General features: G+C 44.7%; 1 protein-coding gene across 1 annotated transcript in view; it reads left to right on the top strand.

Annotated features, from left to right (window-relative positions):
* The window catches only part of PTPRR (protein tyrosine phosphatase receptor type R), a 124,181-nt gene that overhangs the window by 68,846 nt on the left and 30,313 nt on the right, over positions 1-25,022 (top strand). Inside the window, exons 5-6 of the mRNA XM_056846507.1 lie at positions 4,543-4,653; positions 6,680-6,942. Coding sequence (XP_056702485.1) covers positions 4,543-4,653; positions 6,680-6,942 — 374 coding nt within the window. The remainder of the gene's footprint in view (positions 1-4,542; positions 4,654-6,679; positions 6,943-25,022) is intronic.

Raw genomic sequence — 25,022 nt, 5'->3', positions numbered from 1 at the left:
GTGGATCTTCAAAGGGAGAGTGGTTTGACATGGCGTCTGGCAGCCTCCACGACCAGAAGCCCAATGGCACACGTTTCCCCCCCTGCCCTTTCTGCCAAAGACTCCATACAGTCACCTCTATGGTAGCAGACAGCAAGCTCAAATGGAAGTCCTTTTACAAAGGGACCCAGGGGCACAGCAGATACTACAGCAGCCTTAGCCTCTACCAGGGCTGCCTGCTGATGCTCCCCCCTGTTCCCATAGGCATCAATACACACTGTGGGGTTCCCATGCCCATCAGGGTTCCCATGGATTAAAGCCACCTCAGCTCCTGTGAGGGGTATATATGGGCGTGGGTCTCCGGGAATGGCTGTCTTCATTAGCCTTCTCACTGGAGCCTTGCCACACCCCTAATCCGAAGGTATGGGTCTCTCCCACCCCTTTGATACATTGGGTATGGGTGAACCATGAGTCCAAGTCCTCCTCCTCAGGTGGAGCAGTTGGTGTCACTCCTCTCACCTCAACTCCTTTGGCCTGTGGTACCTTCCTGTTCCTGGGTAGCACATTTTCGTTTCCACAGCTGGAACAAGTCAGGTGTTGGAAGGCCGTCTATCTTCTCCTTTTCCACTCCTTGCCTAAGGAGCTCAAAAAACATCTGCCTTCGAGTTACTTGTGGCTCCTTTATCCTACCCTTTGATCACTCCTGCTTATTTTCCACAGCAGCCCGTGTTCTGGGCTGGTTTTCTCTTGGAACATCCCCCAGATGTCCCAGAAGGATTACCACACCCCCCACTGCCCGCCCTTAAGCAGGTCCCAGCAGGGCTAATAGAGCACCATGCAAACTAGGCGGGGCTCCCCTAATTAGCCCTGCTCTCATACTGGCCGTTAGGGGCATAGGGTCAGGACCTTGGAATCCCAGTTTGCATTGCCATTCCCCTAAGCTGTATTGTTGCCTCAGCAATGGTATTCCAGGGTGGCAAATGTTCCGCCCAGTCCATGGGGGCAGGGTACCGTTGTCTTACACCAAGGCAAATCCAGTCGAAGAGGGCCTGTGTTTTACCAGTAGCTCCCCTCAAATACCCATTAATTAGTATATCATTGGATAGAGTACCTAATTTCAATAACTCCTGGGGGCTCATATGCACACCTGTATAGCCTTGATCCCAAAGTCACACCAACCATTGGCTCAAACATTCCCCCGGCTGCTGCTTAGTATTTTGGGTGATTTCAGACAGCTCCTGCCAGCTGAAATCCCTTACAGTGCGAGTGACCTGTGCTTGCCCTCCAGGTGGACCCTTGGCCTTGTTGGAAACCAGAGGACTTACATGCACTTTATCATTTCTACTACCTTCCCCCTCAGTCCACTCTGCCTCACTGGAATCCCCTGACTCTGCAGAACTCCAGTCTCTAGGGCCCTTGAGTGCTCTAGTTTTATAGGGGTATTTCTTCTGCTGTCGGTTCCATTTAATATTAGTCACACGAACAGCTATAGCCCCTCAGCAGCATTCCTCCCTTCTCTTGTCTTCTTCAGGGCTTCCTGCAAAATCATTTGCTGCTTCTTTAAGGCACTTATCTCTTCAGCCTGCTCTTCCACTTACTTCCAGGAGGCTTCTAATAACTCCCAGACCATTTTTAGTGCAGTTAGAAGTAGCCACACTTTGCCACATTCCTCTACATCTTCACCTTCCCTTATTCCTATCTTTCTTAAACATTTCGTTATTGCCCTGGGTGTAGGACCACCTGCTTTTTCTAGCTCCATATCCCATTTGGTAGGTGGGGTTATTGAGTTTAATATGTGTGCAGCTGGGGCCCATGCACTGGTACAAGACCATCCTGGGATGCAGCTTTGCACATTCCCTGCATTCCTTTGTCCCCATGTTGCCTCTGGAATCCTGATCACAGCTCCATTTCAGAAAAAATGGATTCCAACAGGCAGGTATTGGGGAGAAAAAGGTATGCCACTTTATTAAACAAAAATAATCCTGTAGCCAGGCTAGTAACCTTGGGAAGATGGGAAGTCATTGCCTGGCAGGCAAGCAAGATGCTTCGTCCTGTCTGGTAGCCCGTCCTTGTTCTGCAGATCCTCCTTCTCTCTGGCTTCTTATCTGGAGCCCTCTTCTCCTCTCTTCAGTAGTGAGCAAAGCCAGATTTATTTCCCCACCACCAGGTGCTCATTATTTACAGTGCGGTTTGACAATCAACTCCCTGATACCCTGAGATTGCTCTCACATGGAGAAGGGCTGCATTAAGCACCACCCACCTCCTCATGAGTACAATTGTCTTCCGCAATTTCCACTACACATGCCCTCCACAATGCTGCTAGGGGGTTGAGCAGGCAACTTCATAGAATCATAGAGTTGGAAGGGGCCATAAGGCCATCTAGTCCAACCTCCTGCTCAGTGCAGGGTCATCCTAGAGCAGTGATGGCGAACCTTTTAGAGACCGAGTGCCCAAACTGCAAACCAAAACCCACTTATTCATCGTAAAGTGCCAGCACGGCAATTTAACCTGAATACTGAGGTTTTAGTTTAGAAAAAACAACTCATACGTTAACATCTTATGCTCACAAGCATAAAATGATCCAAACAAAGTAAGGAAAGCAATCCCAAGTGCTTTCATTGATTTAAAATTATTTGGCAGAGAATTCCACACTTTAAGGATTTCATTTTCAGAACAAACTGTACTATCCTTTGTCATCCATAAAATTAAATCATGGCAATGACTGACAAACACCATTTTCCCCATCTGCATTCTCAAAACTCTGCAGGGGGGCTTATTGTTGAGTTGTGCATCTGAGTGGCAAGTCCAAGGCAAAACCTCCCATTCACAAATGGACAACAACCCCCCCCCCCATGTAGTTTTGAGAATCTGGATGGGGTAAATGTGCATCTCAGTGGCAAGTCCAAGGCAAAACCTCTCTTTCACAAATAGACAACAACCCCCCCCCCCATGCAGTTTTGAGAATCTGGATGGGGTAAATGTGCATCTCAGTGGCACGTCCAAGGCAAAACCTCTCTTTCACAAATAGACAACAACCCCCCCCCATGCAGTTTTGAGACTCTGGATGGGGTAAATGTGCATCTCTCAGTGGCAAGCAAAAGAGCCGCCCGCCGAGTCGCCCCTGCCCCTCGACAAAGTTGGCTGCGGCGAGGCGGAAACGTGTGCCGAGGCCGCGAGGAGGGGCGGAGGAGGGGGACGGGCAGCCAAGGGGGCGGGGGCGACTCGGTGGGCGTAGCGGTGCGGCCGGCAGGGCAGCACTCGGGGCCGAGCATGAGCGGCCGGTGGCGGGTCCAGAGCGGCGCCTGGGTGGGGCGGCCGGTGGCGGATCTGGGTGGGGCGGCGGCGCTGCTGCTGCTGCTAAGGCGGAGTGGGACGGCGGGAGACAGATGACGTCGAGGCCGCAAAGAGGGGACGGGGGACGGGAGGGGGGGGCGGCGGCTCCACGCGTGCCCATAGAAAGGGCTCGGCGTGCCGCTTGTGGCACGCGTGCCATAGGTTCGCCAACACGGTCCTAGAGCATCCCTGACAAGTGTTTGTCCATCCTCTGTTTAAAGACTGCTGGTGAGGGGGAGCTCACCACCTCCCACCAGCTCACTTTCCCCACTCTGTTTTCAGCTTCTTTCAATCAATACTAAACTGCTGTTAATGTTCTTTGCCTCCTGCAGGCAATGAACATACTCAGTCCTCATCATAATGACCTTTGGGTGGGGGAGAGGGAAGTCTCTCGTGTGTGTAAATGGCCATTTAGCTTCCATGTTAACAGTGGTTTGACCGTCATATTTTCTGTTAGAAATGATCTATATGCAAAATGGCTCTTTTTCAAGTTTCATAGGTGATTTTTTTTTACTTATTGGAAACAAGAAATTAATATATATGCTTCTGACTGCCAGACTATACATACAGATACAACATTTTAACAATACAGTTTAATTGTAATATTCATTTTTGAGTCATAAGAAAATCCTTCCACTATTCATATTTTAGTAATCTGGTTTGGATACAGAAGTGACCTTTCTCAAAGCTTTGCTAGAATATCTGAGATTTCAAAAGAAAGGATGCCTTATGAAAAACTGTAATACAGCTCATTTTGTTTACTTTGGGGGGGGGGTACAGAATTGCTCTCTATGCTTATCAGGTCTCCCTTTGGTTTTATTTGCACCTGGCTCTCTCATGTCTATAAGATTTAGAGATTAATGCCACATTATATAGCCTATTGGAAGTGTTGTGGGTGGAAATATGTAACAAGTTAACTGGAAGTGTAAGCAATTTCCTCTATAAACAGAACAGGGCCTTCTCACCTGATGTGCCAGGTGGTTTCAGTATGTGGGCAGAAAGACCTTTCTAGCACTCACTAAAGAGATATAGAATCTTTTTAATCGCATTAGGATTATTGTGTTAAATTGGTTAGCGGATTATTGATATTGTTTCAAATCCCAGAAATTAATATTATGGTGGAAAATAAAACAGAGAAAAAACTTTGTAACTACCAGAGGGGAACTCTTAAGAGGTTCATTTGAGATTGAGTACTTACAATTGTTTCTGTTTTTGTTTTATAAATAAAAGAAAAATGTGTTGCAAGGCAAGCACGAATCGGGTAAACTCTGGACCCAAGAAGGATTTTATGCTGTCATCATATTTCTCAGCATCTTTGTTATTATTGTGACATGTTTGATGGTAAGTATATTTCTTTACATTTTCTTTTCTTATTTCAACTGGCAAAGTAAAAAAAAAAAAAAACTCCATACTTATGTCAAATCTATTGACATATTAATCTAGTACTAGTCCCCCAATTCAAGTAATTTCAATGTCTGCATGACCAGATTTGACAGAAACTAACAAGCTTTTATGCAGTTGTGTCTAACAAGCTTTTATGCAGTTGAACTAAAAAAGGGGATGCTTACATTTCTTTTTAAGGGATTAATTGGCCCCAGTCAACCGTGTGTGTGTGTGTGTGTGTGTGCACAGCAGTAACAACTTGCATAAGGAGCTCTCCTCAGAAAGAAAAAATTGCTCTTTTTAGCAGGAAAGGAGAGGAAGCTAATCCAGGTCCTCCACTATCCCAGAAAACAATTGATTAGCATAGTTACTGCTCTCTCGAGAGGGTTCCATACATGAACCCCTGGCAGCAGGACTGGTGGAGAGGAAACCATCTGTGTGACCAAATATGCTCACCCAGTTCCTCAGTCAGCTAGGGATATGTGCGGAAGTAGGGTTGCCAATCTCCCAGTGGGGCCTGAAGATCTCTCCAGTATTACAGTTGATCTCCAGACTTCCCTGGAGAAAATGGCTACTTTGGGGGGAGGACTCCATGGTCCAGTGAGGTCTCTCCCTCCCAAACTCTACATTCCCCAGGCTCCACCCCCAAAAGTCCTGGAAATTCCCAGCCTGAAGTTGGCAACCCTATGTAGAAGCCTTTTTCCATGCTCTTATGGCTCTCAGATGTACTGGATTGATTACATTTATAGGTTTTCACAAAGGGCGAAAACGCACGGTCACTTGAGCCTCGGACGTGCGTTCGATCCTGGCTGAATCCTGGCTGGAACAGGGAAGAAAGGAGGCTCAAGCGACCGTGCGTTTTCGCCCAGAGATTTTAAACTTAAAGTATGAATGCAACAAATGTATTTTGGAAACGTGTATCATACCAGCACCTTTTGGGGAGGCAAGTCTGTGGTTTAGTTTTAGGCAACATGCTTTGCATACAGAGGTCTGTGGTTTAGTTTTAAAATGTGATATGTATGCAAAGCATGTGATGCATGTGATGGACCCCGGTTCTATTCCTGGCATTTTCAGTTAAAGGATCTTGAGTGGTAGTTAAAGGATGGAAAATACCTTTCCTTGCCTGAGAGCCTGAAGAGCTGTTGCTGGTCAAAGTAGATAGCGCTGAGCTGGCCAGACCAATAGGCTGGCTCAATATGCGGCATCCTCATTTGTTCATCAACGAATCTCTTCAAGAAAGATGGACTATAAATGAAGTAAGTTAAACACATAAATTGAGTGTGCGATCAGAGGCCTAGTCTGGATTATTGTCCACAAATCGTGGTTCAAGAACGACAACCTCAGAATTGTCAGCCTGTGCAGACATGTTGAAAGGGAGTTCTAGGTAAACCCAAAATACAGCAAACAATTTGAAATCAAGTCAGCAGAGAATTTGCCAGAATGAAAATGCATTAGTTGTTCTGCACAAGCATACCAATCTGATTCTTCACCTTGCTAAAGGGGAAACATAAACCAATATCCTAGAGGTAAAATCACTTTTGAATCTTTTCTTTGCTAGCCTCGTCCACAAGCTGTAGTATAATAAATGTTCTCCTTTATAATGGTTACAAAAAGTTACATTTTCCAGGGCTAATGAATGAAATCAAGTTGATGATAATAGGTAATTAAATGGGTAAAGATATCTATATAAAAGGCTATATGGCTCCACTCAGGGGGAAGCAAGAAATGTTTGCTACGCAGTATGTATTATATCTCAATATTTCTTTTCATACAATAATTTCTATTTCAGTTATATCCTCAATAAAGCTAGAAGAATAGCACACAGTGTTGCTATTAAAGATCAAGACTGTAGACTGCACAAATCAAATGTCTGGCATTCTTTTGCAGTACAAAATTTGAGACTTTTCTCATCGATAACGGTGTTTTCTATTGCTGTAGACAGTTAATATTTTAATAAACTACTTAATATGTCTTTTTTCAATAGGTACTTTACAGACTGAAGGAGAAAATACAATTGTCACGGAGACAAGATAAGAACAAAAAACAGGAAATACACCTTTCATCCATCCCTCTGCAGCGACCTCCCTCTGAATATAAGGTGGCAAACAGAATGGTCCAGCCAGAACAGGCTCCTAAAGTTGGAAATGTCACAGTAGACCCGCAAGGACAATGTGCTCCTGAACTCAAGCCCACTCTTTCTGCCAGCCCATCACCATTCAAAATGAAACCAGTGGGACTTCAAGAAAGGTAGGCTAAGTCTCTCTCACTTATGGATGTTGTTTGCTTAACACTTCTTTTTGCTATGAAAACAAAGCTTAAACTGTTATATATTGGAAAGAAAGGGTTTGGCCCATTTCATTCTTTAATAGCTGTGAATTTCTGTGATTGATTTTCATCTGGTGTTCTAGACTGAGCTTGGTTCATATGTGGCTTTACTATGGAAGGAACCCCCCCCCCATGTTTGCCACTGTAAAATTCACTACTTTTCACTACTTTTCTCTTAAACTAGATTTTTTTATTGATGGTTCATCACAGTGGAGAAAATGAGGCAGTTCTGAGGCTACTTTTCACTAGTGAATGTCTTTCGCATACTTATGCTTTGATCCAAAACAGTACGGATAGAGCCATTTGAAAAGGTTCGTGTCCTACCTATCCCAAAACAGGATGTTAACTTTTTCAAAGGGCTTAACAAGGACAGCACCAGCAGGGATGAACCAAACATGTAGCACCATTTTGTTCACATGGTCTCATCTTGATGGAGATACATATATGGAAATCTGTTTCTGTATGTTTGGTGGACTGAACTAGGTTGGGACATTAGTTAATTGTAGAGCAGCAAATTCACATATATTTTAGCAAATGCTTTATTAGCCTCATGACATTAAAAAAATGTGACAAGTTTCTATTTGTCTTGGGAAGTTCACAAGCATGGTTTCATGAAAGATCCATGCCTTGTTTATTCTCATATGTCTGCATATGTTGAGATATTTGTAAATATTGAGATATTTGTAAATATTTGTGTATGCATTATATGGGTTTAATTTGACCACTGATAAAGGCGTGCTGGCTGAAATGTGTCTGGCATGTGGCTTAGGTCTATCGACCCTTTAGGATGCCATTGTGCCATGTTTTATCATTTTTAATGTTTTTAATCCTTATATAGCACCGTAAAATAAAATATATTTCTCTATTATTAATTTATCTTTTCCACCCAAGCTTGGGTACCCAGCACTTTTTAAAAAAAGTGACAAGTAAAAAAATAATAATATAAACCTATGTTATCAATCCTTAAAGAGGTTGAACGTGAATACAGAACCACCCAGTGGCCAGCTATATGTCTTTAGAAGTTTACAAGCATGGTTTCATGAAAGAGCCATGCCTTGTTTATTCCTAGCTCAGCACCCAACAATCAAAGGAACACTGGCTCTTGCGGGGGAGTCAGTTTAGCTTGGCATGGCTCATAGGCCTATCTTCCATGACTTTTTCTAATCCTTTTCAAAAGAAAACATAGGAGGGTCCCAACAGATGCAATGCCAAAGATCCTTGGTTAGAACTTTCTGCATTTTTTGAAAAGCTAACTGGAAGCTCTAGGCAGTTACTTAGCAGTGAAGGGAAGGGTTGCTGGGTGAGAGGGTTGAGCCCTTTCCTCTGCTTTTTCATAATTTACAGCACCTTGCCAATATTGCAATTCTGTGTGGAGGGAAAGGGCCTAAATCTGTCTTTCTCTCCACAAATTGCATCTTGGAAGAGACATTTACAATTACAGGAGTAAAGGGTTAAACATCCCCTTATCCTTTGACACTTCTTGGCGCTTCAAAACAGCCACCTGGATCTGCTAGTTAGCTTTTTGAGATATACGGAAGATCCTAATTATGGATCATTTGCAGCTACTCTGTTTTGGCCTTCAGCTACTAGCGACCCACACACACTAATAAATTCCGTAAGTTAATTTTTCATTGTGTCAAAAGTACTTTTGTCTGTGCTGACACTGCCTGCAATGAATTTCATTGGTTCTAGTATTGCGTGGGAAGGTGAAAGAATGTTTCCTATTTACGCCTCCATGCTCTGAAAGACAAAAATATCAGAAGCTGCTGCATCTTTTCAAACAGGAAAACAAATTAGCTTTGAATCCAACATTCTGAATATTGTAAACAGCAGAGCCAACATTAATTTCCATTGTTAATTTAATCATTTTCCTTACTCTGTTCATCCTGACATCTGTTGCAATAAATCTGCCAGAAAGCTGTAAATTAGGTCTGTGCCTTCAGAGTGCAAGTGCTTTTCATCAATCATCAGCGTTCTGTACAGGGGATCTAGCCTACAGTAATGTTTCAGTCCCTCTTCTCCCAGATAATAAATGAAAGATAGGCGATGCATGCAAAAGACAAAGCAGAGAGGAAAAATGGAAGAAGATTTTGCTTTAAACCATAGCTGATTAGATAGGATTCATTTTGGACGATGATATCTCACTAGATTTTCATCAAAAAATGTCACAAATTGCATTAGTATACAGAATGTGTCCTGAATAGTTAAAAGGTTTCATTTCCCTTTAAATAAAAAACAACCTGTGGGTAATCCTGAACAATAGTATAGTAAAAATATGTATGAATCACTGGTTCCCAAAAGTACAACTGCAACTTTTTCTATATTAATTAATTTTTTTATGAGTTTTACTTTTAATTTCTTTATTCAGTCCAAGAAGCATTACCTTGAAAAGTCTTCATGACCCTGAACCCTCTTTTTTAATGACTGCTACTCCCTGTGTAGTCTCTACATGCCTGTTGAGATCATCTGAACAACTGTCTGTGCCCTCAGCTCTCCAAATCTAAACTTCTGTAGCCAAATGACTAGCTTCCCCCCCCCTTTTTTTTTTTGCTGTATCCCCAGTAGTCAGGATGAGACCAACATCTCTGCTATAGTTTCAGAAGCAGTATTAGGCAGTCTTTTTTGGACTTGCGTGTTAACATAATGGTGTTCTACTGATGTGCAAAGTGGTAAACGTTGGCTGTGTCTTTTTCAGTTTTCAGTTGTTGAATTTTTAAATAAATAATAAATTTACAAATTCTAGACCTGGTTTAGATGCTTCCAGAGTGACAGTCTTTCCGTGCTGGAGGAACAGATACATCTTCTTCCCCACCCAGATGATGTCACATAGGATACAGGCACAGCATGTGCGTTCTGATGGCACAGTTGACTGATTCACACTATCTCCTTCTGTTTTGTATGTGTGGGGAGGGGGGAAATGGAGTGAGTGAGATGTTCATGTAGAATGTTTGCATTACACAAAACATCATCTGTGTGGCAGAGAGGAAGGGACATGACTGCATTTATGCCAACTGGGCAAACTTTAGAACTGCAAAACACTGTTTGCACCTGACTCAGAGAAATTTTGATAGCTAGAAGTCAGCATTACATAATTAGGATTAGCATTTATGTTGTGCATTTCAACTGTCCAAAGACAGGATCCTTGCAAGGTAGTACAGTATTATTATTTTCATAGGCAGATGACAAGCAGGGTATGAAGAAATGACAATAGTGGCTTACCTAAGGCTACCTGCAACAACAGTAATGTACTCCCTTTTTATTAGGACCAACCAGAATATCATAAAATAATGAGTGCAAGATTCAGGTCTCTTCATCAAACTGGATGTTCAATACAAAAAAAAAAGAACAACATTCTTCAGAGCATGATGGAGAAACAAAACATCTACAGTCTGTAGCCATGTTCTTGAAGATGTGTCAGGATATGATGTAAAAACCCACAGTGTAGGTTGTCTACAAACTGGTCTTTATTTCAAGAAGGCTATGAACGGCAAATTCAGGGTTTTCCATTACACTGTGAAGCATCTTTTCCTTCACTCCCTCTTTCATAGTGGACAGCCAGCCAGACAAAGAGTTCTGGGGAACTTGAAAGCTTGCTGTCATCATTTTGTAGTATTTTGAGCAATAATGATGAAAATATATCCTTGGTATAATGCTGATTGGAGGAAATTTTCTGTGGACCAATGTGGCTAACTACAGTCTTTGTCTAAGGCTACCTAGGGAATTTAGCTCTTTTCGGTCATTACATGTAAGGGGAGATAGTGCTTCCCTTGATCCTCCTGATACACACAGTTATCGGTTTGTGTAAATATGGTAATGCACATATTTTTCAGGCTCGGTCCATGAGATCGAACACCCAGGTTATATGTTGGATGTAAATATACACTCTCCTCTGTGACCAGATTTATTATCACAAAGTAGAGACGACGCCAGGTTTAAGAAGCAAAGGGAGAAAAAAGCTTTTTTTATTTTGCCAGGCAAAAGAGGAAGACATTTCAGCCCTTTTCGGGTTCAAAAGTGAAAGTCCCCTAACAGACTCCGCCTAGTCCTCATATTTATACTTTTCCAGAGTTCTTTGTTCTAAGAGGATTTAAATATCTCCTCCTCTCAAATCCACCCTAACTCTGATCTTATCTTTGTGGTCACATGTATATGATCTCATTTGTTATTTGGTGATATCCTGTACCAGATACGAAAAATCACCTGCTTTGTTCAGTTTAAGTTAGACAGGACTATTTTCTACTGACTTATATAAATAACCACAGCTTACAAATATAATAGAAAAATAACATTTTTCTAATATGCTAGAATTAAATTAATTAAAATCTTACACATCCCACATATATGCTTCTGTATACAGAAGCTGGGGAAAGAAACACATTGCCCTATTCACACAAAATGGCAGCTACACATAACACTTTCTGTGCCAGAATTGTAATGACTGAAAAGGGCAGATATGATCAAGATAAAATATGAGGGAGGATATCTTAGCCCACAGCTCTCATCGCTAACCACTGTACTAAACAATCAGGTGGTCAAATATCAAGAAAGCATAGGCTACATAATCAATTTTCAGCTATATTTGCCCAACTCTTTTTAAGGTAGTGCTTCAAAGTAGTGCTGTGGTAACAGCGTGTAATAAAATGTACGGGGGAGGTAACAGTTTTAATCAGGATTATACAAAACCTCTTTTTTTATTACCAGACATTAGTTCTAGAAACCTACTGATTGTGAGCAATGTTTTGGAAACCTCAAATGCACTCTAGGGTAAAATGTAAGTGTGTATGGCGTGGGCTGAATCAGAGCTTGCAGTACTGCTCTCGCTTGGGGTGGCTGTGATGTTGGTTGATGAAGAGTGACATCTAGAGGAAGGAGAAACTACTGTTAGTATGGCCATTTATGCACAGGTTTTGCCTTGGATTTGCTGCTCTAAAACTCTCAAAACTCTAGTAGTAGCTTATTTTTGGGTTTTAAGAATTTGGATGGGGAAAATGTGCATCTACTGCATTCGGATGGGGATGGGGGAAATGTGCATCTAGAGAGTGGCAAATCCAAGGCAAACCCTCCTGTGCATAAATGGCCTATGTTGCTCATTCTAGTTGTGTTTTAATAAAGAGGGAATTTGTTTTTTTACACATTGTTGCAATTCATCAGGGAAGGGAAGCTATGCCCCCTTCTGGTACTCATTTTATGATCTACTTGTCAATATATTTGTCAGTACTGCACACAGGAAGTTTTAGCATTCTGAGATTAGCAATTCAGTAGTACATTGATATGTATCCTTAATTATAACGTTTGTGGTAGAAAGTGGCCTAGCATTACTGCCATACACCAATTTACTATGAAATAACAACCAAGAGGGCTCCTTTTACTTCTAAACCTCTGTTCCCTGGTGCTAGCAGAGGAAATCTAGTCCCCAGAATCTGACTATCTGCCTTTTGAAGGGCATATTCAGCTGTACCTCGCATCAGGAAAAAGGAGATCACCACTGTGGGAAACTCAGTGCTGAATTAGACAGACCATAGTTCTAATCCAGCAGGGCTGCTTCTTACATTGTTTATGTGTATCCAGTTGCCCTGGTGAATGGAGGATTTACTTCACAAAGCTGCATATCGCATCCAAGTCCTTACACAACTTCTACACACCAACAACTAGGGTTGCCAGCCTCTTGGTGGGGCTTGGAGTTCTTCTGGAATGACAACTCGAAAAAATGGCTGCTTTGGAGGCTGAGCTCTATGGCATCACAACCCCGTTGAATTCCATCCCCTCTCCAAACTCTGCCTTTCCCAGACTCCACGCCGAATCTCCAAGAATTTCCCAACCCAAAGTTGGCAACCTACCAGCAAACACCATGAGGAGGCATTTAAAGTGTCTTCCATATGGCTCTATGTACTTGTTGGGTTATTGCCTTTTGTGATATCTGTGCTAATTCATATTTACCAGCCATATGAGGGTGACATCAAGGTAATTAATTTTATGACATAATTATCCCATAATAACATACCTTCTGGATTTATCCTAACATGTTTCATACATTATTATTTTCTAACTCAAATTTTAACTATTAAGTTGAGAAATTATATACGTGAGTGTCAGTGCCTTTTTGGTCCATGGATAGCCAACTATGTATATTTGCCAGTCAATGCATGTATCATATCTGAAAAGGCAACTGTTTTACGCATGACTTTTCAGGTCCTTTTTTTGTGGTGGAAAAGTAATATACTTTGGCTCTTGATATATGGTACCATTGAATGCAAGATTTCTTCCTTTCTAATGGCTAATCAGCAGAATTGCTGGCATAAGCACCACCACTGTGCTATTTATAATTATTGTTAAACATTTCCTGCCTTTATAGTACAATATTCTGATAAGAGCCATGCGTGACGTGAAGCATTGTGTAGCCCTCTGCAGTATGAATAATGAAAAGTTCTCAGTGTTTGTGGACAGTATCAGAAGCATGAGAACCTAATATATTTACAGGAAGGGATCTGGAATTTCCTGGCTGCAATATACAGCTTTGCATAGATTTGTAGGATAAATTTACTCTATTGTGTTCAGATGAATATGCTTTTTTCATGCTTAATATAACTGTTCACCGTTACTTTCAGGGGCATGTGAATGATGATGCTTTAAAACAGAACCTTGTTGTGGTGCAAAATAACAGGTTGAGAAAATTGCCGCACAGATTTGAAACAGTTACTTACCATAAAATAATATTAAAATATTGCAAATCATTTTCAAAATTAACCTATAACTTTAGCATTTGAGTAACCTTTGAGTTTTAGACCTTTTCTGATTCTGACTCAGGCAGCCCATTCCTAAAGGGGGGGGTAGATTCACGGTGGCTAGGAGTGGTGGAGCCATGCCACCTCTTCTGAGGCTTCCTGGCTGCCGCAGAGGGAAAAAAGGGGTAGCTAAGAATTAAAAAAGGGAAAATAGGGAGAAATTCCCCATTGAAACAGTGAGGCAGCCCTGCCACCACTCAAGGGGTGAATGGGGTTAGAAAGATGCCCAAAGGCAGCTGTGCCCCCAGGAACACCTCCCCCACACCGGCGCGGTTGTTCTCTTCTGGGATTTAGTTCCTGGACTGGCTGTGCTGGTGGCGGAGGCCAGCAGAGCTCCATGGCTCCTGGATGCCAGTGTGTTTGCCCCTGCGCTGGAGTGTTTGCCACTTTATCCCATGATAAAGTGGGGACATGCCAGTTCCTATGGCAATTCCCCCACACACCCCCTCAAGATTGCAGCCTTAGTAAGTATTTGGTGGCCATGTTTATCTCTGGCAGGAGACTAAGGAGTCCAGTGGCATCGTAGAGACTAACAAAATTTATTTCAGCATAAGCTTTCATGAGTCAGAGCTAACTACATCAGATATCAGATGTCAGAGTCAAAACACAGGTGTTTCTGAACTACTTATTGTAGTAAATATTCACAAGAACAAAATCATATTTTTGCAATGGGAAGCTTATTCTGTGGAAGTTAAAAGTATACTGTTGTGCCATTGTAGCCAACTATCTTTTTCCTTTCCTAAGAAATTATTTTTCAAAGGATTGGGCAGGGCTGTAGCTCAGTGTTACACTGAGGTTCAAACACTAAGGTTCAAACCAGGTTCAAACTTGGCGTCTTCAATTAAAGGTTCTCAGGTAACAGGAAAGACCATACTTTGTTGAAAGCCACTGATACAAGGTAGATGGACCAATGCTGTGTCTATGTAGAAGCTTCATGTGATGGATATGTAATAGTTGTTTGCCATCCAATTTTTAGAAGAAGAGGAGTTGGTTTTTATATGCCAACTTCCTCTGCCGCTTAAGGGAGAATCAAACCAGCTTCCCTTCCCCTCCCCACAACAGACACCCTGTGAGGTAGGTGGGGCTGAGAGAGTGTGACTAGCCCAAGGTCACCCAGCTGGCTTCATGTGTAGGAGTGGGGAAACAAATCCAGTTCCCCAGATTAGCCTTCACCACTCATGTGGAGGAGTGGGGAATCAAACCCGGTTCTCCAGATCAGACTCCACTTCTCCAAACCACCACTCTTAACCACTACACCACGCTGGCTCTCAATGACAGTTTCACTCTATTTATTTAAATATAAGTAGCCTACAGTATGATTCACTAAATCAACAAGGTGGTGAGAAAGATGAACCCCCCCATACAAACTTCAAACAATATGGAAAAACACTAGCAGAAATCAAAGCTAAAAAATCTTGCAGAAGCCCAATAAAACCAACAGTGAAGGAAACCGGCAGCAGCCTAGAGCTACAGATTAAGAAGCAGTCAGAAAAGTTGCTATGGATGACCGTCACCTTTGCCCAGGAAATAAATACCAGTGGAGTTGGGACAGAGTGCGTACAACTAGGGTCACTGACGAAAAGCCTTTGGCCGCCATCGCCACCCAGTGTACCTCAGGCAAGTGAGGAGACATGAAGCAGGCCTTCCAAATGAGTGCTTCTTTCTGCACCAGCACCTTAAAAGCCAATGGATTTTCATGGCAGCTACAAGACAGAGACATGTCTGTGTTATGTGCCTTGTGTATATGTATTGGCTTAGAGGCATACGCAGATTGTACTCAGCCTCTTATCTCGAGTTGATTCTTGTTGCCATTGTTGCTATGGGGTTTAGCTTGTCCACAGGAAACTGCAGTGCTAATCAATTTCATTCCCAAGGTGACAGGAAGCCTTCTCTGGTCCCGATGTTGATTGTGCTTCTCTTTGCCGCTCCACCCATTGCATTTTCTTCCCTTCTGGCTGAACTTAAGACAAATTAATCAGTGGCCGACATCTGGCAGACAGTGTTGGTAGCCTGTCAGCGATGTGTTGCAGTGACTTGTTATAAAAAGGTCTTAAGTAGTTGAAGAGATAAGTAGCTAGGTGAATTTTTTTTTTAAAAAAATCACTCTTAAAGAGCTTAGAGCTGTTCATTCTCCAACATTTTTTGGAGCACAATCATTTTATATCTATAGCTGTACACCATTAAGGAAATTGCGGATACATCTACACATGCACACTGTTTGACTGGAGTAGACAGGTCACCTGTTTACTGGAAATTTGGAGGCTATGTAAGTCTGAGCTTTTTAGATGGGCTTTTGGTTGGGTTTTTAATTTTTCTTGGGCATTTGTATATGTAGATAGATCACTTATGTTTTCTTACTTAATTTTATTACAGTTATAAATCAGCAATAACATAACAGTCAGCTACACATAAAAGGAAATATGCACATACAGTACAATCATAACCTCATTATACTCTTAATTCCATGTTACATGCATAGTAAATAAAAATATTTAACCAGGTTACTTCCTTATTAAACAAGCCAAAGCACAAAATTTGGCCACCTTTAATGTAGTTTCCTTAGAGGGATCAGATCCAACTTGCCATAAATTACATGCGTAAAGTAACTTGTCCTGACCTGAATGGTCCAGGTAAGCCCAATCTTGTTAGATCTCTGAAGCTGAGCAGGGTCGATCCTGGTTAGTATTTGTATGGAAGACAGCCAAGGAAACCCAGGATTGCTACTCAGAGGCAGGCAATGGCAAATTTCTGAATGTTTCTTGCTTTAACAATCCTACAGGATCACCATAAGTGGCCTGCAACTTTATGGTACTTGTCACCACCAAAATAACCTACTCTATCAAGGAAGGCAAAGTATAGGTTCCAGGGCCAGCTCAAGGGAACAAGATCATCTTACATTGCTGCCATGGATCCCAGTCTATGACTATTGCCATGCCAGCATCTTTTCCTCCCATCTACTTGCCAAGGAAATTTTGCCACATTCACCCACATTAGTGTGCATGTTTACAATGTGTGTGTGTGTGTGTGTGTGAGCACCATCAAATCACTGCTGACTTATGGCGACCCAATATGGTTTTCAAGTCAAGAGATGTTCAGAGGTGGTTTGCCATTGCCTGACTCCATGTCATGACCATGGTATTCTTTGGTGGTTGCCCATCCAAATACTAACCAAGGTTTCTGAGATCTGACAAGAGCAGGTTATCCTAGGGCTATCCAGGTCAGGGCTTTTTATAGTGGGGAGTCTAAACCGTATTTGTATGATTAGTTTGTCTGTGTGTTTTCACTCTCTAAATAAGCTCAATATATGAGCATCTGCAGCTGTTTTCAAGACATGTGAATTATGCTGAGCATCAAAAGGTGTTTAGTAGTGATACTTCAGTCTCTTTTCTTGAATGCAAAGGATCAAACTGCGGGTGATGTTATAGTTCTGTGGGTAGAACTCCCAACATGCAATTTGGCCTTTACAATTAAAGAAAGGACATCTGAATTAGGGCTATGATGCTAGGAATTTAATTCCCCTGCTAGGAAACAACCTGTGAGCTGCTTTCAATCCTAGCAGGAAAAAAAAGTCAAGTACCGTATCCATATTGTGTCTGTTTTGTTTCCCCTCCCAGTTTTTAAAAATAGCCCAGGGAGGGGCATTTTGGATTAGGGAAATCATGCTGTGAGAAGAGAACACACCTGCATTCCCAGCACTGTGGTTCTGATCTGGACTGGGTCCTCTTGTGGAATGCTTTATAGGGGCCCTGTCACATATCTGGAGTTTCAGTCATGGGATTCCAGGTGACTCCTTCCAATGAGAATCCCATACTCTTGTCTGCACAGCCCCATCCTGAGTTCTGTTTTGATCACACAAGAGTGTAATAGAACATTGGTACAGCAGGATGGACTGGTGGGAACTGTTCTTTTATATTTCTATGTACTTATGGAAGATCCTAGGGTGGGGGTCAGATAGTTCTGATAGATGTGAAAATGTGGTTTCCATGATAAATCCAATTTGATGTTAGAATTAATGGACAGGAAGAGAGGGGAAACTGTCTAAGCTTTCAAATTCTGTACAGTCAGTTCCCGTTGCTCTACAATGAAGCCTTATCGAGGGCAGTACAGGAGTTGGCAGGGCTTTAGAAAGCCTGATTAAAAGAGGGAAAGCTGAAACTGCTCTAATGTCAGCTGCTTTCCTGCTCAGGATGTCGAGCAATTCCTGCCCCAGCCAGATACTGATTGCTTAAAACTTAGTCCAGAAGTATGTGTCAAAATCATTTCCTATGCTCTTTTTTAACAAGATGAATTTTGAAGAAATTCCTAGAAGTGATTTGAGCTGTGAATTGGAGCATTGAAGAAGCTTTGTATGGAGGAACATGGGGTTCCCATTGTCCTCTCAGGTGTAAGCTCCTGACCCTTCGAACCAGAAATCACCACAGAGTCATATAGAATCCAAGCAGATGGCTTTTACTGGTCAAAAAGGCAATACAGTGCATACAGGGAACTATGGCAGCTATGAGAGTCTCACTAGCTGAACGATAATATAAAGCAGTAAATGGCGGGAGATTACAAAGCATCAGCAACGCATAAACAGAATACACTTTCCCAGGAGTAGCATTCCCAGGCCTTGGTATGTGTGGTCGACCTTGAGGCTAGACAGTACAGCACAGACACAGAAACAATACTGAAACCGAGATAGCAGCCTGACATCCTGCTCCCCTTAAGGCCCCCTCCCAGTCTGTAAGGGGGCTGGTCTTGCCGGGTAGGCAGTGTGAAAGGCATTGACGAGTTTGGGGGCGGAGACATCTCGTGCGCGAACCCATTCGTCGTAGGCAGAGGGGAAGTGTTTCCAACGGACCAAGTACTGTAGGTTTCCATGGTGAATACGAGAATCAAGGATTTTGGAGACCTCGAAGTGCTCCTCCCCCCCCACCATAATGGGCTGTTCGGGAGACGGATCGGGATGCCACTGTGGAGAAGCAGTATGGGGCTTCAGGAGGCTAATGTGGAAAACGGGATGCACACGCCTCAGGGTTTTGGGGAGAGCTAGCTCCACTGTGACCGGATTTATGATCCGTGTGATGGGGAATGGGCCAATGAATTTAGCATTGAGCTTAGGGCACGGACGGGTGGAACGTAGATTTTTAGTGGAAAGGTAGACCATTTTACCCACTCGCAGGTCACCCCCGGGGGAACGATGTTTGTCGGCTTGTGCTTTGTATTTGCGCTTGGCTCGATCGAGATTGCTAACGAGCCAGGGCCAGGTGGTACGGAGGGTGTGTGCCCAGGAGGCAACGTCAGGGTCTCCCTCCCCCTCCCCATTATTTCCGGGAGTAACAGGACCGAAATCCTGTCCATACACTGCATAGAATGGGCTAAAACCTGTAGATTGATGTACAGCATTATTGTAGGCATATTCTGCAAAAGGTAATAGTTCCACCCAGTTATCTTGGTGGTAGTTGACATAACAGCGTAAATAACATTCAAGTACAGCATTAACACGTTCAGTTTGACCATCTGTTTGAGGATGGTATGCAGTAGACAATCCTTGTTCCACCCCCCCACCAACTTGAGAAATGCTTTCCAAAACTTAGAAACAAAACCACTGCCGCGGTCACAGATTATTTTGCGCGGAAACGAATGTAACCTGAAGATATGTGTCACGAAGAGGCGGGCCAATTTTTGAGCAGAGGGGATCCCTGCGCATGGAACTAAATGGATTTGTTTGGAAAACAAATCAGTAACAACCCATAAGACAGTTTTTCCCCCGCTGAGAGGGAGATCAGTCATAAAGTCCATAGCAATCACTTCCCATGGTCTGTTGGGTATTTCTAGAGGTTGCAGTAGACCTGGGGGTTTGCCCTGTGATCGTTTCATTGTGGCGCAAACAGGACAGCTGCGAATAAAAGAATCAACATCGGACCATATTCCCCCCCACCAAAATTGTCTGCGCAATAAGTGGAGAGTCTTTAGGAATCCAAAGTGTCCAGCTGTTTTTACTCCATGAGCTAAGTGCAAAACGTCTTTTCGGAGTGCTTTGGGTACATATAATTTTGAGTCTTTGTACCAAGAGCCCCCCTGTTCTATTACACCAGGGGGTAGGGAGTGATTAGAGCGTTCTAAAAGGCAGTGGTCCCGAAGGGTATTCAACAAGGATTCGGAGATGGGAACCTTGGCGGGTACCCCCTCCCCCGCTACAGTGGTCTTAGGAACTGTTATGGGGGTAATGCTTACGTGCGGTGGTGTGCAGATTGCAGGCGGCAGGGCAGCCGGTGGGGTTGGGGGGGTGGAATCGGTTCGTTGGTGTTGTGGGGGCGGCTGGGTGGCCGATCGGGTTGGAGGAGCTGGAGAGCTGGATCTGGGGTGCTGTTGCTGAGATCGAGTTTGTACGGCCAGTACAGGAAGGGCTCCCCTTTGCGTAGGGGTGAACAGAGAGTTCATTGGCCTCTCAAGTTTTATCGGGTATTGCGGCAACCGGGAGAGGGCATCTGCGAGAACGTTTTGTTTCCCAGGAACATGCTTTAGGACGAAACGAAACTGAGCGAAGAATTCCGCCCAACGTTGTTGTTTCGCTGATAGTTTATGGGACCCCGTGAGGCAGCTAGATTCTTGTGATCGGTCCAAACCTCGAAGGGGATTTTGGACCCTTCTAAGAATTGTCTCCATAGAGTCAATGCATGGTGAACGGCCGCTGCCTCTTTCTCCCAAATGGGCCAGTTCAATTGTGCGTGCGCAAATTTTCTCGAAAAGTACGCGCAAGGGTGAAGGAGACCATCCGGACCTTTCTGGAGGAGGGCCCCTCCCATAGCTACATCGGAGGCATCGACTTGCACAATAAACATTTGGTTTGGGTCCGGGTGCTGTAGTACGGGTTCGGATGTGAAGAGGCGTTTGAGGGCTACAAACGCGGCTTGGCATTGATCAGTCCACAGGATTTTTGCGGAGGGTGAGGTAGCCGCGTTTGCTTTCCCTTTAGTTTTTAGGAGATCAGTGATGGGTAGGGCCACTTGGGCGAAGTTAGGGATGAACCCTCGATAAAAGTTCGCAAACCCCAGAAACTGTTGTACTTGCTTGCGGTTGGTGGGGGGAGTCCAATCGAGAACGGCTTGGACTTTGACAGGGTCCATGCGAAGACCTTGGTGGGAGATTACGTATCCTAAAAATGTGAGCTGGTTTTGATGAAACTCGCATTTAGCCAGTTTTGCAAAGAGTTGGTGGTCGCGCAGGCGCTGCAGAACCTCTCGGACCAGAATTACATGCTCTTCCATGGTTTTTGAATAAATAAGAATGTCATCCAAATAAACCACCACCCCGCGATACAGTAAGTCATGAAGGATTTCGTTGATAAGTTGCATGAAGACCCCCGGGGCCCCTTTTAACCCGAATGGCATTACGAGGAATTCATACATTCCGAAACAGCTAGAGAAGGCAGTGAGGTGCTCATCCCCTTCTCGGATGCGGACTCGGTAGTAAGCTTCCACCAAGTCTAACTTGGAGAATACCCGGCCCTCCTGTAACTGTCCCAAAATATCAGAAATTAATGGGATAGGATAGGCGTTGGTTTGGGTAATCGCATTGAGTTTTCTGAAGTCAATGCATAGACGAAGGTCGCCCTCCTTCTTTCGGACGAAAAACGCGGGGGCCACGTTCGGGGCATTCGATGGGCGAATGAACCCTCTGGCGAGGTTTTTGTCTAGGAAGTCCCGGAGGACAGTGCGCTCGGAAGCGCTCATAGGGTAAATTTTGCTTTTGGTTAAAGTGCAGTCCTTGACCACCTCAATTGCACAGTCCGAGATCCGGTGGGGGGGCAAGGCATCACATTCTTTAAGGTCGAAGACATCCGCAAAGTCCCGATATACGTTAGGTAGGATTGGAGGTGCTGGGACCTCGGAGGTTAATGCTGGGACGGGCGGATATAACAGCGCAAAGTTCTGCCGGTGTTGGTCGCACATGGGACTAGCGAAGGAGATAGTGTTTGTTTCCCAGTTAATACTGGGACAATGTCCTTTAATCCAGTTAATACCCAAGACTACTTCAAATTGGATAGGGGCTATAGTGAAGTCTACTTGCTCCCAGTGGGAGCCAATTCCCATTGCCACCCCTATGGTGCGGTGATCGGCTGGACCTCCCTGGAAATGGCTCCCGTCCATTTGGGCGAATTGGACAGGGGCGGGTAAAGCCTCAGATTCAGCTTTGAGTGCAGCAAAGGTGGCTTCGCTTATGAGAGTGCGACAGCAACCGGAGTCGATGAGTGCTTTAACGGGTAGTTGGGGGCCACCGTTAAGGTGTTGTAAAACTGCATCCACGTAGACGGTGGAGTCCACTTCTTTGATTTTGGTAGGAGCATTCGGTTTCGCAGGAGGATCTGCAGGGGTCTGTGGAGACGCTCCACTCACCACAGACCGGATCCGTTTTTTGACAAGTCGAGGGGAGATTCCAGGTTTAAGGCTGGAGAATTCCATGGGTTTTCCTCATCCGAAGAGGGAAAGTTGTCCCCCAATGGGGCACTTGTAATCCGAGACCCGGCGGGGTCGTTTGTAGTAGGCAGGGAGGCTGGGTCTCCAGCATGGAGTGCAGAGGGTGTGGGTCTTCCCGGAGCTGCGCTGCGGGTGGCCGTGGTGCCTCTGCGTGGTGGACGACCTCTGGCTCGGGTTATCGTGCTGGGACGAAATAATTCAGGGCGGTGCGGGCAAACAGCTGCAAAGTGGCCCATTTCTCCGCAAGTAAGACAGGCGCCTCTCTGAAATCGGGCTTCACGTTCCTGAGGCGGACGTGGAGGATTTCGTGGAACGGGCGGTGGTGCCTTGGATTGGGGCTTTTGGGTGCCTTTTTCCTTGTGCTTTTGATGGACTAGGGAAATAAAGCGTCGGCGGCTTTCCACTTCCTCGGCCAATAGAATCCAATCTTCAAGGGTATCGGGATCACCCCGCATGTACGACCAGTTCAGAACATCAGGGTGTAAGGCTTCCCTGAAATGATGAATCAAGGTGGCTTCGGGCCAACCCACAATTTTACTTGCCAGCCGTTGAAATTCATCGGCAAATTCTCGAACTGGAGCAGAGCCTTGTCTTAGTTGTAAGAGTTCCGATTTGGCTCGTTCCCCCAGAAAGGGGTCTTCAAACCTCCTTCTCAGAGCAGTCATGAAGTTGTTGAGGGAACGTATAGCACGAGAGCGGGTGTCGAACTGGAGAACCATCCAGTCAGCTGCTTTACCTGTGAGAAGGGAAGCTACATAGCGCACCCGGCTATCCTCCGTGGGGAAAAGCTGTCCTTGTTCTCGCATATAACTGTCCACTTGATGCAAGAAACAAGGCAAAGTCTCGAGAGATCCGTCGTACGTAGTTTTCAATTTGAGCTGCTTCCAAGGGCCGGGCGCAGGCTGACCCGGTTGCACGGGTGGTCCGGGTGGAGGAACAATAGGAGCTCCGGGAGGCAGGAGTGGAGCAGGCACATTAGCGGGTGGCTGGGCGGGCACCCCCTGACCCGGTATCGGAACGGGCTGTGCCTGGGCTATCAGGGTTTGTTGTAATTGCCTGTTATCCTGAAGCATACGCTCCATTAGCTCTTGGAGTTGATCAATGCGGTCTGAGAGCTCCCGATTCTGGGCTTGTAAGAGGTGAACATCCTCGCTTGGGCCCCCAGTAAGATGAGGTTTACTGGTCCGGAAGCTTGTGGCCCATTGAGAGCTGTCTCCATATAGATCTTCGTCCTCCGACTCCCCTGAGTCTCGGCGTCGGTCAGCCAGGCGGCGTGCGCGTTGGGTCGTGCGCGACGGGACAAACGCCGGGGAAAAAGACCTGATAGCCCCTGTACAGTGTCCTTGGGGCGAGTATCCCTTTTCGCCCGATCCCTATCCCTTGCTGCTGCCGCCTTAGCTGCTTCGGCGGCTTCCTTATCCGCAAGAACTTTGGCGTTCTCAAGTCTCAGGGCAGCCTCCGCCGTAACGCGCGGTAAAAGTTCCGTTTCCAGGAGTGTGAGTATGGGGTCGGGTTCCCCGCCCAGCAATGGTTGTATTCGAACCGCCAGTGCGGGCGCATCGGCTCCAAAAGTCGAGGTCAAAGTTTGAGCCAAGGTGGCTACCGGGGTGTCCTTTGTACATTCCACAAGGAGAAGAGCGGTGCGAATAGCGATCCGTTGGCTTCAGCTTGACAGCTGGGCGCATCAGGTATTAGGGAAAAACCCTCTGGCGGGGCTCCTGCCATGACGGAACTAGAGGAAAGAGTCTCTTGAGAAATTAAATTGTCCAAAAGTCCAGTTAGTACTTGTAAATCCTCAGTTGCCAACCGGGCATCGTCCAGTAATTGATCCAAGTCTTGAAGATCTAAACGAGTATCAGTATCTTCCGACGTCAACATCCAGAGAATCCCTTTTAGAGATCGCCACTGTTCCTGTACCAGTCCCCTCAAGCGGCAAACCTCTAGGGTAGTCCTAAAAAGTTCAGCGACTATGTCCTGTAACAGGGTGGGATCCTTCCGAGAGGAATCCAGGATAGTAGGTCACTCGGAGAGCCTCCCAGCTCCCATCCAAGTGGCAGGCGAACCCCCCTGGGCTCCAGCCTGACTAGTAGTACAATGAAGAAGGTGAAAGAAGATAGCTGCCATAATGTAAGCTCCTGACCCTTCGAACCAGAAATCACCACAGAGTCATATAGAATCCAAGCAGATGGCTTTTACTGGTCAAAAAGGCAATACAGTGCATACAGGGAACTATGGCAGCTATGAGAGTCTCACTAGCTGAACGATAATATAAAGCAGTAAATGGCGGGAGATTACAAAGCATCAGCAACGCATAAACAGAGTACACTTTCCCAGGAGTAGCATTCCCAGGCCTTGGTATGTGTGGTCGACCTTGAGGCTAGACAGTACAGCACAGACACAGAAACAATACTGAAACCGAGATAGCAGCCTGACATCAGGCTACCAACAGACACCCCAATTCTTTCTTCTGTGGTTGCAATGCTATAGTACTAAATATGTGTACCAGTAGCTGTATAGCATGATTTATAAGTAAATGTTTTTTCCCTATCAGTAGCATGAATTGAAACGGTACAGTACAATACAGTGCAATCAACAGTACTTCATACATGTGCCTTCTCACAGCCTGATGGGAGTCCTAGTTTCCCAGCACCTCCCAGACCTGTTGCTGTGCACCACACAGCAGCAAACACAGCAGTTTAAATAATAATTAAAAAATAAACAGCTGTGTGACAACTGTTTGATTTGGATGTGGCAAGAAAGG

Source organism: Euleptes europaea, chromosome 3 (genome assembly GCF_029931775.1).
Source record: "Euleptes europaea isolate rEulEur1 chromosome 3, rEulEur1.hap1, whole genome shotgun sequence".
In the NCBI taxonomy this organism is placed as follows: Eukaryota; Metazoa; Chordata; class Lepidosauria; order Squamata; family Sphaerodactylidae; genus Euleptes; species Euleptes europaea.
The sequence above is the reverse complement of the archived record's forward strand: the minus strand, read 5'-3'. Positions and strand labels throughout refer to the sequence as shown.